The 16,399-nt window shown below is 45.1% G+C and overlaps 1 protein-coding gene across 2 annotated transcripts in view; it reads left to right on the top strand.

Annotated features, from left to right (window-relative positions):
- The window catches only part of RAB30 (RAB30, member RAS oncogene family), a 48,986-nt gene extending 33,671 nt beyond the window's left edge, over positions 1 to 15,315 (top strand). Inside the window, exons 1-5 of one of the 2 annotated variants that reach the window (XM_058829053.1) lie at positions 5,473 to 5,492; positions 5,722 to 5,822; positions 7,216 to 7,299; positions 12,025 to 12,208; positions 14,172 to 15,315. In XM_058829053.1, the coding sequence (XP_058685036.1) occupies positions 5,730 to 5,822; positions 7,216 to 7,299; positions 12,025 to 12,208; positions 14,172 to 14,422 (612 nt within the window). In that variant the 5' untranslated portion in view covers positions 5,473 to 5,492; positions 5,722 to 5,729 and the 3' untranslated portion in view covers positions 14,423 to 15,315. Of the gene's footprint in view, positions 1 to 5,472; positions 5,493 to 5,721; positions 5,823 to 7,215; positions 7,300 to 12,024; positions 12,209 to 14,171 lie in introns of those variants that run through there. The other variant, XM_058829052.1, reaches the window with a different exon arrangement.
- The last annotated feature ends 1,084 nt before the right edge of the window (positions 15,316 to 16,399 follow it).

Genomic DNA, 16,399 nt, shown 5'->3' with positions numbered 1-16,399 from the left:
AATGTGTCTAGACTTTTGAGTGATCAGCAGCTCATCAGCCAATGTTGCTGGGCCTGCCATACATGGGGAAGCCCATGCCTCCCTGCACTGTGTGCATAGCTGCTTGATACCTCCTGGAAGCGCTGGATGGATTTGAGCGCTGTTGGGAGCTTCTCCCTTCCTTGAAGAGGTATATTTAGGGTTCCCAGTCCACAGGCAACTGGATTTAGCTTACCTGCAATGGCAAGTGTGGTGGGAGTTGAGAGACGTCAAGCTCTGCAACCCCAAGTGCCTACAATAAATCTTTCTCCCTTGATTTTGGAAAAGACACTGCTGGAGTTTTAGTGTTGCACCATGCCAAGAGCATGCATCCCAAACTTGGGGTTTTGCCACCATCAGCACAGAGCATGATCAGCACCATCAGCATGATCCAGACTTTTTTGGGAATTAAGTTCCTCTTAATTTTTCTATGGAGGAAATGTGTGAGTGGAAGTGAAATTAAATCCTGTGGAGATGAGGAGTGAGGAAAGTGGGCAAGGAAGCAGAGGGAAGTCCAGCTTGCTCATTTGCAGAGGGACATGGGCTGGGCTCATGCTTGCTGAGTGCAGGAGCCTGCTTGGGTTGGCAGGTGCTTTGGAAATGAAATTATTTTATCCTGAGTTACGTAATGCAGCAGCATGTCCAAACCTGAACTCCCTACAATTTTCTGGCCTGCAAGGAATAATTTTCTGCTTGAAATACTAGCCTTAGCTTTGAATTTTGTGGCTCATATGGCGTATGCAATCATTGTAATATCTGTATACGTAAATGCTGCTGTTTGAACTTGAGATGTTTGGGTAAATTTATTTTTGTTTATAGCTGTTGGATGATGAAAACCAGAAAATAGTTGTTTATTAAGAGCTGCATAAATACATCAAAACCTGCCCTGGCCTACTGGTTAGATCCAGCAGGTGAAAAGGCTGCAGATCCTTCTCTGTGTCTAATTGTTGCACTAGGTACTGATGGGGTTTTTTGGGATAGAGCTGAGGTGCAAATTATCAGCATTCCTGTCTTGATATGGTTTTGGTCTTAATTCTTAAATGGAGAGAAACCTTTGCAGCTGTGGATAGTTTGTTGTTTGTTGTGTTCTGTTTTTCGTCCAGCTCTTTACTAGGGTAGGAAACTGTCCGGATGGCTGAGCCCAGAGAGAGGCGGTGAATACAGTTGCATCCAGCCGGGCCCTAGTGGTGTTCCCAAGGGCTCGGCTTTGGGGACACTCCTGCTTAATGTCTTTATCAATGATCTGGAGAGGGGATCAAGGGCACCCTCAGGTGGCTGGTGGCAGTCAGGTGGATCACATCAAGTGGAGTGGGAATGTTGATCTGCTGCATGGCAGGAAGGCTCTCCAGAGGGATCTGGGCAGGCTGGATCTGAGGCCAAGCTGGATCTGAACCTCTGGCAACAAGGCAAAGTGCTGGGTCCTGCACTTGGATCACAGCAACCCTAGGCAGCATCAAGACAGGGGGCAGAGTGTCTGGGAAGCTGCCTGGTGGAAAAGGACCTGGGGGTGCTGGTCAACAGCAGCTGAACATGAGCATGGGAAAAGCAGCCCACAGCTTCTGCATTTCCTTTTCAGGTGTCTCCATGGGAGCAGGAACTTGTTTGTATAAGCCTGGGTGAGAGGAGAGGTGAAAGTCCCTGGTCCCTCTGCTTTTGATTCGGGTGGCTCTCGCCAGTCTTTTGGTTGAATTGGAATTAATAACTGAAGACTATTGAGAGCATTTATTACACTGTCTTGCCCAAACAGAGAAACACTGAGGTTCTGGAGTGTGTCCTGAGAAGGGCAATGGAGCTGATGAGGGGTCTGGAGCACAAGTCTGATGAGGAGTGGCAGAGGGTGTTGAGCCTGGAGAAAAGGAGGCTCAGGGGGACCTTGTCATTCTACAACTACCTGAAAGGAGGCTGTAGTGAAGCAGGGGTCAGTCTCCTCTGTCCTGTGAAAAGCAATAGGATGAGAGGAAACATCAAGTTGCGTCAGGGAAGAATTAGATTGGATATTAGGAAAAAGTTCTTCACTAAAAGGGCGATGAAGCACTGGAACAGGCTGCCTAGGGAAGTGGTGGAGTCAACATCCCTGAAAGCATTTGGAAAATGTGTAGATGTGTCAGGGAAATGCTTTAGTGGCGGACTTGGCAGTGCTGAACTTGATGATCTTGGAGATCTTTTCCAACCTTAATGATTCTATGAATCCATGGAAACTAGCTAAGTCTAAAACATGTCCTGCTGTCCTTCAGCTGCATTCCCATGGATGGACCACCTCTCCAGGTGGTCACCTTCTTAGATTCATCCCTCCTGGCCTCTTGTTCTGTCCAGAGTGACCGTGTGTGGGGTCGTGTGATGGAGCGAAGCAGAGCAGTGACACAAATGAAATAAAACTGATCCTGTGTGAGGCTGGCAGGAGCAGCCCACAGAGGCTGGTTGGGATGCCAGCAGCATAAACTGCCTGGGGGAAAAACAGCTGTGAAACCAAATTTTCTGCCCTGCTGCCAGACTTGGACTCCACTCCTGCTTCATCTCATGACAGGGCATGTCTCTGTGCTGTAGTGTTTGTGATGTAAATGAATGTGGGGAGGGGTGGCTGAGGCATGGGCTGGCATCCCATCTCCTGCCCTCACTGCTGGGTCTTGTCTCCTCCAGGGGTGGGACAGGCAGCTGCCTCCTGAACATTTTCAACAACTGCAGGGAGGTGAGGCAGAGCCTTGCACCTGCAAACACAAGAAAAGAGAGGGGAAGAAAAAACCCACACCAAAAAAAACAAGCAGAGAAGTTGTGCTCTGCATTTGTTTTGGTTTTTTTTAAGCATATAATTCAACGTGCTGTATTGCTGAGATGTACATTCCCCAGCTGTGGTAAGTGGGGTAGAGGTTGAGACACATCTCTGGGGAGAGGGGAGGGTAGTGTGAGCCTGAGTCAGCAGCAAAGGTCACTTGGCTGCAAGGCTTGGCGTGCAGAAGGAGAGGATTTCATAACGTGGCCAGTGCACTGTTTGTGTGTCCAGATGAGGGAGGAACCCCAGCTGGGGTGATTGGGCAGCAAGAGTCAGCTTCACCTGCCCACTGTGCCTCACAAAGCACTGCTCACTCTTCCTTGCTGCTTCCTTTGCCTTCTCCCTTCCCATGCCCTGACTTCTTGTATCTCTTCAGTTCTGGCATTCAATCTCATCATTGCAGGGTTTGTTTTATGGTCTTGGCTCGTCTTTCCATTCCCGTTTGGGGTCATTATCACATATGATTAGTCCTAGAGCCTAATGAAGGAGATCAGACATAACTCTAGGGTATGTCTGAGCCATTTAGCATTTCTGACCTCAAAGATCTGCAGAGAGTTTATTTTTAAGCTTCCTAAGAAGATAAATTTAAATTTTGGATTGTTTAGGGTGCAAGTAATGGAACTGAAATCTCTCTGGGTGGAGCATACCCTCTGGGGTATGAAGAATCCCAGAAATAATTATGCAGTGCTGCGTGAGTATCATTAGTCTTGAAACAGCTTTTGGTGGATGGTCACGTTTTTCTACATGGCAGAAGCTAGTGTGAAACCATGAAACCTTAGGTTAACATTTAATCTTCATTTAGGAGCACTGTCAATGTGTGTTTAATACTGCTTTTGTTGTCCAGTCCCACCCTGGGAAAGCCAGTCACAGAGATATGAAATAATGACACAAAGTAAAAACCCCAGAAAATAAAAAAGGGCTCTTTTTTTGGGCTGTTTTTAAGGTCCCACTCTTTCATTCTGCTAAGAGAGGAAGGGTCTGCAAGGACTTGTGTGTTGGAGCAAAGTGAAGTCAGAGCATCCTCAGAACACCTCCAGCTGCTACTCTTTGGTGGCACTGTGCTGCACTGTGTCCCTGACCCGGGTGAAGTGACACGTCTATGCAGTGACTCAGCTGTGTTCCTACTAACCGTCTGCTGATGTGATGTAGCTCATTAGTCACTAATTGGTGTGGTTACCCTTTTTTTAGGCTGTTGGAAAGGTCACATAGATGTGAAGCAGCTGAGTCAGTCTTCAACCTCTTTTGCCCTCAGGTCCACCGGACTCTTGGTGGTGCTTGGAGAGCTGTTTCAAGGTTCCCTGCCAGGCAGAAACAGACTGTCTCAGCTTTATCTTGTATCCTCTGATTGTTTGACTATAAACCTGTCACAGCTGTTTGGTGGGACTGGAGTCTGTAGCTGGAGCCTTCTGGTGGGTGTTGCAATGGACCCTCCAAAGGAAGGATCTTTGGAGGCAGTGGGAGACAGCACTGACTTTGGACTGAGCATAAGAAGCTGATTTCACCCAGCCTGCATTTGCTCCCTTTGTCAGCTCTGTAAAAATCCTCTAAGCAATCTGGGGATTTACTGAGGATAGCATTTTCATAATACCTTTTTCCCCCTATTCCCCATCCATCTGCCCCATACTTCTGCTACACTTACCATCTTTGATTCTATCACCTCATTCTTTACCTAATCTGTAGGTGCTGGTGAGTTAGGTACTGATGTTTTGGTTTTGCCTTACACGGTATCTGAATTGATGGTGTGTAAATCTGTCTCTTTTTTGATATCTTGAGGATGGGTCTTTGATGCTGCGTGTAATACCTGGATCCTCCTGGACACAGCTGGATTTGCACACTGTCCTTTGCTTCCTTGTCTTTGGGTTTTTCTTTCTGCCTAAAATCTCTAGCTGAATCTCTTCTGGCTGTTGTTGCTTTCCTTGGAGGTTACAGACCCCTTTTCTGGGCCCAGTGTTGGCAGCACCCTTGGGAGCACTGGAGATGGAGGTGTAGATGCTCATCCCTCATGAGTTGATCAGCTGCAGCAAATGCATTTGTCAGCAGCTCAGCTCTGAGTTGTGTGTGTGGTCCTTACTGTGCTGTGAGAGGTGTAGGAAGCCGTGTGGCTCTTCCCCCATGTAGGCAACCCTGCCCATCTCCTGTGACATTGCTGAAATACGTCTCTTCTTCCTGCCCAGGAGCTTGGGTTTAGGGCATAGTGTGCTGGATAATTCCTAAGCTCATCTCTGTTCACTTCCCATTTGAGCAATATAAAGATTCCTTACAAAACTTAAAAAAATTATCACTGTAGTAATATTTCTAATAGCATCTATTATTTTTTCTCTTCTAAACATCTCTCGTATTTCAGCTAAACTATTACCCCACTTTTCACTTTTAGTATGTGAGCTCTTTCTGTTTGTAAGGCAAGCAGTGGTGCTCTTGTTTTAAAATGAAGTCCCCTACCTGTTCTGCCCTGATGTGTACCCAAGCCCTGCTCTGTGCACACCCAGTGCACTCCTGGAGGAGCTCATGGTGGGGTTTGAAATATTTCCCTGACAGGGGTCAGTTACATGATCCCCTCAGACAATGTGGCAATGTCCATGCTGTCCTTTGCAGCTGATGTAAGTTAAAAGCAAAACAAACATTTGGGTACATCTAGGAATGAGTCTCAGGTTTGTGGAGCACTGCTTGGAAAGCTGATAACCAGCATCTCTAACTTGTGGGCAGCCAGGTGAGACCGCATGAGAACCAAAATGGGGCCAAAGTTTCAGAGCTGACTTTGACAACGTGGATGCCCCAGCTCAGAGGGAGAAGTACTCTTCTCCCTTATCTGAGGAGCCATGTGTGTGCCAAGAGACCTTTGTTCTGAATATTTGGAGTAATAACATTCAGCAGGGATAAAAGGGCATGTCCCCAGTGACTTGGTTCACACAGTGTTGTGCTCTCTGTCTCTCCTGCAGCTGCGTAAATGAGTATGGAAGATTATGATTTCCTCTTCAAAATTGTTTTAATCGGCAACGCCGGGGTGGGGAAGACCTGCTTAGTCCGTCGCTTCACTCAGGTAAGGCTGGCCACCTCCAGGATTGTGGAATGTTGGGATGGGGACAGCCCTGGTATGGGAGCGTGGAGCCTGTGGCTGTGCACTGAGGGCTGTGCCAGTGTCACAGCTCCAAAGCATTTTGCTGTTCACACCTTTGTACACATACAGGGGTGTCCCACATACAGGGACGTACCGGCACAAGCAGCATATCTGTATCTAATGCTGCACCTGGCCCTGTTCTGGAGTTTGTGTTGGGGAAACCTCATTCTTCTCTGAAGGTGGAATGTCCCCTTTGAAAGCCACCAGGACAATTCCTCCTGTTTTCATGGTGTTCTGGATCAGTTATAAGACTAACACATCTCCTGGTCTCCTCCCCAACCTTTGCTGCACAAAGCACTCCCTGTTATTTGTCATCAGTAAATGAATAATCTGGGTTCTGAGCTGTCAGTTCAATGTCTATTTTTGTGGCAGAATAGCCTCTGTGATCCAGGGCAAGGGAAGACTTTTCATGATGCATCATAAAGCACAAGTTGGGAGATTTTGGTTGCACTCTCCACTAGGAATTGTCAGCAATTTTACTTTCACTGTGAATTTTAGTTTTGAAGCTATAGTGATTTTAGATGCTCTCCAAAAACATGTGGCAGACAGTGGCAATAAAGCTAGTCATACCCAAAAGGTTAGCAGCAAAAATCTTTGGCAACTTCTGCTGCTTGTTCTTTGGCAGCACAGCTGCTGTAGGGGATGGACGTGCCCAAAATCAGTGTGACTTGGTAGACCAGAAATCAAAAAGCTTTCATTTAGTTTGCTGCTGCTCCTTTCTGATGGTGCTGCAATCAAATACCGCCAGCATTGCGCTGTCCCTTGCCATTGCTGTGGCACTGGTGATGGCTGGCTCTGTGCTTTGCTCCTGGAATGCTGTGCAGAGGTGCAAGCCCATTGTTGAGAGCTGCCAGAAATGCCTGTCAGTGCCATGGGGTGCTGTGGAGGCAAAAGGGAAGGTGTGAGGTTGTAAAAGGTTGCAAATGCATCTCATCCCACACAGATGTTCACACATCTTTCACTGCATTGGGAAGTAGGACAGAAGGTCCTCACCCTTCCCCTGCTTCTCCCAACTGTACAGAAGGGCTTTCCCCCTCTCTTTTTTCCTCCTTTTCTTTTCCTGTGTTTCTACCTCTGAAGTCAAAAACTTGCTGCGTAACTGGGGATGTTTAAGGCCGGGAAAACATAACAGGGTTGAATTTATGGTAACCTTCATGCTGGGGAAATGTGACACTCTAAATGTGATGGAAGTAAGTGTCACGGGAAGGGGACAACAGATGAATAGTTTGGAAGATGGAAAACGGTGAGGACTGGCACCCAGTGAGACTTTTGTCTTGTAGAAATAAGTTTGATTAAACTTTTGTTTTTCTTCCAGGGGCTTTTCCCACCAGGGCAAGGAGCCACGATTGGGGTTGACTTTATGATTAAAACTGTGGAGATAAACGGTGAAAAAGTAAAGGTAGGAGCCTGATCATTTAAAGTGTAAATTCATGTGGCAGTACCATAGATGAGGTTTCTTTCTGAAGCCCTTCCACTGCTTGGAAGACATTTAAGGAAGGTCAGGGCTGTCTGGCATGACTTGGGCAATGCAGGGTATAACAATCTGTGTGCCCCTCTCCATCATTACTATCAGGATTATAAAAGTGACCCTACTGGAGGGGAGAAAATGGAAAAGGGAGACCTTGCAAAACTGTTGTCCTTGCTTAGGAGACAGGCTTGGATTGAGGAAGTCCAAACAAGAGATTCAGTGCAGCCTCTGCTCACTGTTTCTGGTATGCAGAAATTTGTTGCATTCCCACTGGGATGTGCTTGAGGAAGGTTTCCTGTGAGCTCCAAGATGGCCATTGGGGAGAGTAGATATCTGGACTTGTGTGGTTCTGCACAATGAAGGCTCATCTTCCACTTCTGCCAAGTTATGGATTTGGGAGAAGCAGAGCTGATCACAGTACTTGTGTTTCAGCCAACAGGTTGAACTGTAAAGGGAAAAATTCTCCATATTTTTAACTCTTTCACCCTCTAAAACAGTGTGGGACACTTTTGGGAAACTTGTCCTTGTCCTGAGCTGACTCCCAAACTGATCCTGAGCATCGCTTGGCAAAGAACTACTTTGTCTGTGCCAAAACACACAAACATGAAGTTGGTGTCCAATTGAAGACCAATCTCATGCTTTAATGGGGTCCACGGTTGGGTTCCAGAGCCCAGAAATGCTGGTTGCTACCACTTTGTTCATTAGTAGGGGTTTCACTTCAGCTGCTGTGGTATCTGAGATGAGAAAAAAAGTACAGTTATTTGAGCCTCTAATATCAAGGTGTCTATGGTCCCTGAGCTGCTCCTGGATTTACTCTGCCTGCAAAAAATTCAGGGGCACCAAAGTGAAAACCAGAAGTTTCCCCTTGCAGTCTTTATCAAACCAAATAGTGAGCAAATGCAAGAGTGGCACCGGTGTGGCAGTGGCTGGGTGTGACACTGAAACCTGTTATTAAGCTTAAGTGATGGGATGGAAACAGTGGACTTGGGCAGATTTTCAGCCCTGAGGTTTTTTTTTAACCTGGACCACAGCACCACAGAGGGGTTTTAAGAAGAAAACGGGGTGTTGTATTGCTGAGTTTAGGATGCATTTTAAGAACCATGGTCATGTCAGCAAGCTGTGACTCTGCTGTGTGAGGAGCTTCCAAACCTATGGGAAGTGGTGGTGCTTCATCAGGAGACCTTCCCACCTGAGCAGCTGAAAGACAAGAGGTAGAAAATCGCTCACTTGATAAAGCCCAAGTTTATACTTAGCAGGTGGCTGTGCACATGGGCCAGTGCAGCAGGCAGGGATGCAGTGAGGATCACATGTGCTGATCAGGATCAGGTGGTGCTGGTGCTCAGCTTTCTGGTTGTGATGCTCATTAGCAGGGCTGGCCAGGACATGAATGCTGCTTGTCCCAAGCTCCTCTGACAGGAGAGATGTTTCTCTCAGCCAAAAGCAGCTCCACTGCAGCAACTCAGAGGATCTGAGCTGGTAAATGGTGTAATCAGTGTATTGGAGGTGGAATTTGTTCTTTCTCGTATATGTAGTTTAAATCAGCAGCCTCAAGACTGTCCTGGTCATTAGAGGGAGAAAAGCAGTCCCGAGGGACATGAATCCCATCCACTTCACGTACCTCTCCTTTTCAAGAATTTGGTTCTCTGTCAAATTCTGCTGGAGCCTTTAGAACATCACTTGTGTGTGAGGTCTGGGGCTTGTACTGATGAACTTACCCTTAGGATTTGTCTGTGTTTCAAGTGTTGCTCCTGTGATATAATTCTATTAGGGCTGAGGGTGCAAAGTTCTTAAGAGAATATTGGAAGCAGTTGTGCCAGTATGAGCTGCCTCAGGGGCAAGGATGGTTCAGGGAAGCTCTACAAGCTAAATGAAGTCTCTGCTGACCTGCAAATGTCTGATGAATGCACAAGTGTCCTCTCTGAATCACCTTGGGGCAGGATTGTGTGTCACAGAGCCTTAGCAGGTGCTAGCTGGTGTATCTGCTATACTTCACATGACCAGTACTGGGTTTTAAAGTCCTCTCCACCCCCACCAGTGCAGTAAACTGAAGTTGCTGGAGCTCAGTTTCAGAGACATTGATGAGCCTTGATGGGAGCTTAGTATGATAGATTTGGGCATTGGAATGAGCCTTCTGGAGTCTGGAGGGCAAACAGATTTCTTTCAGTGGTCTTGTAGCTGAAACTTTTTGAGTATAACTTGTGAGAATAAACATTAAATGAGAGGGGAAATCAGGAATGAGTCAGAGAACAGAGCTGCTCTGGCTATTAGCTCATTTAGCAGTGCCTAAGCCATGACTCTCTTGCCTCTGTGCTGGACAGCTTCCCCTGAATGTCTGCTGGGATCCAGAATGAGGAAGCAGAGCTATTTGCCAAAAGAGTTTTCAGACTTGAAAATAAATTATGGATTTCTGGGGAAAAATACTTTGCACCTTTCAAAATAGCATTATAAAGTCAGTGGAGAGGGACTCACTAGTATGAAAGCTGTGTGCAAGCTTTTCCAGATATGAGCAGCTACCAAAGCTCACTGCCCAATGAGCTGAGAGAGCACTGTGCAGTTGTGAGGGGATTTTGATCTGCCTGGCTTCTTCCAGTAAACTCCAAAAACACGTGCAGCACTTGTACCAAGAGGGCCCAGAAATTGAAGCAAAGCAGATAGCAGTTACTGTGCTGGTCAAAGCTAAGCACCCTCAGTGCTGCGAGCAGAGGACTGTGCTATATGGGCTTGGTGGGAAGCTAAATGTGTGTGCAGATGTTGGAGGGTGGGAAGCATCAGCTCACACCAAAAAAATAAGCATCTAGGTTTTCTGCAGACTGAGTCAGACACCATCCTTTGGTTATTCTGGGGGGAGGGGGAAAGAAAACTGTACAAATAAAATACTTGCAGTGAAATACTTTATTTGACAGAAATTACCAGTGAGGGAAAATGTGAGATGTGCATTTTGGGTGCAGGAAGAATTTATCAGTGGCTGTAAGACTGGGGGCTCTTCCCTGCCTTCTGTACCCAGCTCACAGGTAGACTCATGTCTGCTCTCCCCAGCACATTCTCTTCTGCTTTCAGTGTTTGTTAGATTAAAGCAGTGGAAGAACATATTCACATCAAGCTTTTATCAATTTAGAGATCTTCTCAATAAAGGCAGAACATATATAAGCTGGAGTATATAGCCAGTAGACAGTGATTAAATGTTTTTCCTGAGAAACAGCTGAGTAACAACAGAATTATCTGTGTCTTTCCATGTGCCAGAGTTTGGAGGCTGGTTTGTTTTAACAAGGGCTCATTCATTATCTGGTTTTCATGTACAAGTAATTTCACTTATGGTTTTGTGTGTCACTTTACAGATACCAGGTTCAGCCTTTTAGGTACAACTATGCCAAGAGATTTAGGCACGAAGGTGTCCAGGAGCTATGAGCCAGCCACAATTACTTTCTCTGAAAAAAAAAAAAAAAAAAGTATTTGCTTTTTTTATTTTCCCCAAAATTATACCTCACATCTAAAAGCTGCTACATTTCAAACTAATATATTTATGATGAGTGGCTGGTGTAGCACAACTTTTGAACTGGGCAGAAGTAAGGTTTTCTCCATACAGGCTGCTGAATATATGGAAAAAATCTCAAATACTTTACCTTTTTCTTCCCAAAGTACACAGGATTTTGGCTGGAAAACATTCTTCCACATATTTAATTCCAGGGAGAGGCGCTTTAAAAAAATAAAAGCTGAAGTGGAGAAATACTCTTTTATCTTGAAATTATGTTAATGGTGGATGTTTTTCTTTGACTTCTTTTTTGAAGAATTGAGGTTTTGATGATCCACTAAAAACTATCAGATGGTCAAAATATAAAGCCAACATAAGTGTAGTTTGTATTGGGAAATGTATGTTGTTTTCGTGGATCCAGAGGGTTTGGCAAACATTCATGAGTTCTTTCATGGTGGTGAGACAGGAGCAGACTGTCCAGGGAGGTTGTGGATCCCTGGAGGTGTTCAAGGTCAGGCTGGGAAGGGCTTTGAGCAACCTGGTCTGGTGGAAGGTGTCCCTGCCCATGGCAGGGGGTTGGAACTAGATGGGCCCTTCCAACTCAAACCATTTTAGGATTCTGTGATGTAGCCAGTTCTACGTGCTGGGAAGGTGAACAGTGAGCAGCTGGATGATATGGCTGAAGCTGTAGAGAGGAAATGCATTCCAAACCTTAGATAAGCCTTCAACTGAGCTCCTTGTTCAATCCTGTGCTCTCCACCCATCACTGCACTGTCTCTGGATAACTGCAACCAGCTCCATGATCTAGAGGAGAGGCATTCTTATTCCTTCTTGGGAATGGAAGTTGTTAGACTTCAGGGATGGGAGATGTGACTTTCTCCCCCTAGCCCTTCCAGGCTGGGAGTTCTGCCTGCTGCAGAGAGATGCAGGGAAGCTGATAGACCTGGCCACAGTGCCAGCTGACTTTGTGTCTTGCATTTCAATCCACAAGTGCAGGAACAGAAACAAATAATGCTGGGGGAGGGGAAGCCAAAGGGAGAAGAGCAAAGTGCTTTCCCAGCATTGGTTTTACCCTGAAGGGGATGCTTTTAGGTCAAAATGGTGCTGCTATCAAATGAAAAAAAAATAAATAACATTTTTTTTTTTTCTTTTCTGCCTTTCCCCACCCTTCCTTGCTATGGCAAAAGCTGCAGATCTGGGACACGGCAGGCCAGGAGCGGTTCCGATCCATCACGCAGAGCTACTATCGCAGCGCCAACGCACTGATCCTGACCTATGACATCACCTGTGAGGAGTCCTTCCGGTGCCTGCCCGAGTGGCTGCGGGAGATCGAGCAGTACGCCAGCAACAAGGTCATCACCGTGCTCGTGGGTAAGTGACCGTGTCCCCTGGCTGCTGGCTGCCGCCTCGGGGGGCGAGCTGTGCACGCCTTGACCCCGGTGCTCGGACCATCCCTTGTGCCAAATAGCCCCAGGATGCTCAAAGTGGTGTTCAGGATGCCACGGACACCTCCTGAAGTGTGGTCCTGTCTTGGGTCCTGTGTGCAGAGGGGGATGCTTCCCACCACTCGGTCCATGAGGGACTGAAGTGCTGATGGTGCAGCTACCACCGAGCTAGGAACAGAGCAGTTCCCCTTGTGACTCCAGGCTCAGATCTCCACAAATGAGTGAGGGCCTGCTCGAGCTGGTGATGTCTGCAGCTTGCTATACTCCATAGGTGTGGGACAACCAGTCCTGTCTTAAATGCTCAGGATCTGGGAGCCAAATCAGGACCTGATGGTTGTGTGGATCGTAGCGTTCATAGGTGGGGCAGAGCTGGAAAACTGGGTGTTCTTGCATGGATTTTAGGGAGGCTAAAAATAAACAACCGAATGTTATATTAATCTGTAGAGCTTCAACTCAAGGCAAAACAGACCTCAGGCCATCTGTCTGCTAGAAGCAAGGGGAAGGTTATTTTGCCTACCAGTGCTTTTCCATGCTCTGCTTTCAGCACCTGATAGTTGGGACTTGGCTTTTAGAGGTCCAAGAATATATAAAGAACAGTGGAAAAATAACTTGAGAAAACTAAGAAGTTTCATGCTACAATGTCACCTTTAATAGTTTGCTATTTAAATGAGAAAATCTAGGTCATTGTAAGAGGTGTCTAAAAGTGTATTTTAAAGGAAAAAAAAAAAAATCTTTTTAGTTTGCCCCAGTACTACTTCAAGTGAGCTATGAGTTTTATAGAGCTTCCATACAAGAAACTCCATGATTATGGCCTGGGTACAAATGGTGCAGAAATAATTGATAAATGACTTACAAATGTACATTAATTCTTCCAGTGAACATTAAGTTAATTGCTAGCATCTACAGCACAACATATAAATTGTATTTTAGTCGTGACACACCCTTTGAAGATGGTGACACCCAAAAAATCACTTGTGTTGGGTGATAATCTGTTTAGAAGGGTAACTTCAGTGCATTCAGTGGGTCTAAGACGCTGCTTTGTTGGGAAAGGAGATCTTGGATGAGGGGAAGGCAACGAGAGAAGGCTTGCTGATGGAAACACTGCCTTTTCTTCCCACAAGCTCTCACAAAATTGCTGGTAGGAGTGGGGCCAAGAGAAGTTTTCTCCTGAACCTGCTGAGTCTGTGAACAGAGTGACCTGGCATTGCCAGTCCTGGTCTGTTACCTTCATTGTAAGATTAATTTATGGCAGAAACCTCATGTTTGAAGTTAAAGGGCCAGCAATAGTGTATAATCATATCAGATGCTTGCTTTAGGCTTTAATCAACTCTCTGCTAGACAGATTTCTGAACCAAAAGGTTGGTTTCTCACCCCACCTCACTCTGCAAGTGCCCCCCAAAGCCCATCCCTCTTCCAGCCTCCACAGCCAAATCCTATACTGGAATATTGAAATAGGGAACCTTCTTTCCATGCCAGGCTTTTAAAAAAGCTTGTAACAACATGATGAATATCACATTTAGTGTCTCATATTCTATAATTGACATTTTAAGTGCTCCTCAGAGCAAGCAAAGGAGAATTTTCAATAGATGTTAGCATGGAAATCCTTTAATGTTGGTTGATAGCAGCAAACAGATGCCCTGGCGCTAAATTAAAGCAAACTGGCTTGGATGTTCACAGGGCATATTTCATTACAAGAGCTGATATTAAATGGACTCTGATGTTTCAGGGAATCCATTATTTGGAGGGGAGAGCAAACATTAGGAGTTACATATCCAAACTACTGTCCGTACATATATCAAACCAAACTCTTATTTATCCTTTATAGACCTCAGTTTCTCTTGGTTTTGAAATCAAATTAACACATTTTCTAAAATATTTTATCAATGCAGGTAATAAGATTGATTTAGCTGATAAGAGGGAAGTCTCCCAGCAAAGAGCTGCAGAGTTTTCTGAAGCACAGGACATGTACTATCTGGAAACATCAGCAAAAGAATCGGATAACGTGGAAAAACTCTTCCTGGACTTGGCCTGCCGGTTGATCAGTGAGGCACGACAGAATACCCTTGTGAACAATGTCTCATCCCCCTTACCAGGAGAGGGGAAAAGTATCAGCTATTTGACTTGCTGTAATTTTAATTAAAGAGCTGGCATGTGATTGCCCCTTTTGCCATGGGCCAAGTGGATTTTTCTTTTGTATGCTGGGATTTATCTACTTGAAGGAATTCCTGCCAATCTGACCCATCTGGCTTACTCAGTCAGGTTACTGTCCTGGAAACATGGCAGGCTGATGGCTCCAGCTGCATGGCAATGTAGCAGAATACAACAGGGTTTAAATTTCATTTTTTCTTGCAGTCTGTGGAGCAGGTCAGAAAAGGAAGAGTTGCACAAGTGCTTCATGTAATGCAGAACATGAGCTGTTTTGTTTCCTTCTGTGGGAGAGTAGACCAGCCTTTCTTGAAGATACTGAAGAGATCAAAATCTCTCTTACAGAACAATGTGTTTGATCCTTTTTAAAATAAAACAAAGCAAGAAGAAGTGCAACAATGAATGCTGACTTTGGACTACTCTGGCAATCTGGGCTGTCAGTGAGTGAGCTCAGAGGACGTGTACATAATGTCTGACCCTGTGTCTTCATGGAGGACTCTGGTGTTTGAAGTAGTGTTATGTCTCTCATCTACAGGCACTTTCATGAATGTGGAATAAATGAAAAAGTTACATATAGCAGCATTTTCAAGATTAAAGAAGACATGGATATGACCCAGTTGCTCCCTTTGGTGCTAGCAGTTCAACAAATATTCCATAGGCCAAATATAGTCTTACCACATTACTGTCTTCTTTCTGAATGTGTAACTTAGACTGGCTAGGAAAAAACACTAATAAGCACTGTTCATAAAAATAAAAAAATCTCATTACCTCTTTTTCTAGGCCTGAACATAGTGGGAAAGGACTGTGTGCTTCTTTGATATCCAGCAAAGGATGAAAAGACTTTCCAGAAATAAAAATAAAGAAATAAATTAACCATTCCTCCTCTAATTAGTCATGTCCTGATGTAAAATGTTAGCCTTGGGAAAGATTATCGGTGGACTTGGCAAAAGTGCACCAGACATGACCAAAGTCTTGTGTGTGCATGGATGGTGTATAAGGGTTCACAGGAAGCGCAGTCTGGACTGGCAGGCTGCAATGTGTCCAGCTGAAAAACAAAGCTCTTGTTGGAAGGCAGGAGAATAAATCTGTTGTAGGGGGTTTATTTGATGGTAAGTGGGAATAGCAATGGGTTGCAAGTGGCGTCCTTCCATGTCTGCCCCATCCAGCTCTTACCTTGTGGAACTGCTTTCAAAGATGCTCTTGATGCTCTCTTCTTGGCATCCGGTCCCTCTGCTAGGGTAGCTTTTAGGTTCAGGGCTGTAGAGTCATTTTACTTACCTGATGCTTTGTACCCTTAATCCCAAACTCTGGTACATGTAACTGTTTACAGAAGCACTGAAGTGGAAGCACCCCAGAGTTTGTGATGTTACTCCACCTCTAGTGCCATACAATGCATTGCAAATTTACACGTTGGCATGGGAGCGAAAGCAGAAGATAGTGAATGCGCACATAAATGATTATATTTAGGAGTTTGAGTTCAGTTTAGCTAATCTGGATAAATATCTCCTGGCGATTACATGGCTGTGATATGCTGCAGTTTAGAGTTTAATATCAATTTAATATTATTGGGCTTGTACTGAAGATTATAACAGAGCTTTTGTATTGACATAAAAAGCTGCCAGTAAGTACTTCTTTAAAAAAAAAATAGCAATTAAAAAAAAAAAGAGGCATTTTGAAATTTTTTTTTGCTTTCTGGAAAGATTTTCTTTGGGCTGTATAATGTTGTGCCTTTGATATGTAACGGGGAGTAGACTCTGTGTCAGAGAGAGGGGGGATTGGTTTGTCATATGGCCATTTTTAATATTTTCTTGCTATTTTTAGGTCATTTTTATGACTAGTGGTAAAAGGAAGATGTAGAAGTTGTGGTATGAAGCTGCTTTGTCATTTAGGTAACATTTAGCAAAGAGCTTCTGTAAGTGTGAGATGTTGGGGAACACGTCATCTGCTGCTCTGCTCTGGTCCATTTCAGTCT

This window comes from Poecile atricapillus, chromosome 1 (assembly GCF_030490865.1).
Source record: "Poecile atricapillus isolate bPoeAtr1 chromosome 1, bPoeAtr1.hap1, whole genome shotgun sequence".
Taxonomy (NCBI): Eukaryota; Metazoa; Chordata; class Aves; order Passeriformes; family Paridae; genus Poecile; species Poecile atricapillus.
Note: the sequence above shows the minus strand (reverse complement) of the source record. Positions and strands in the feature narration are given on the sequence as shown.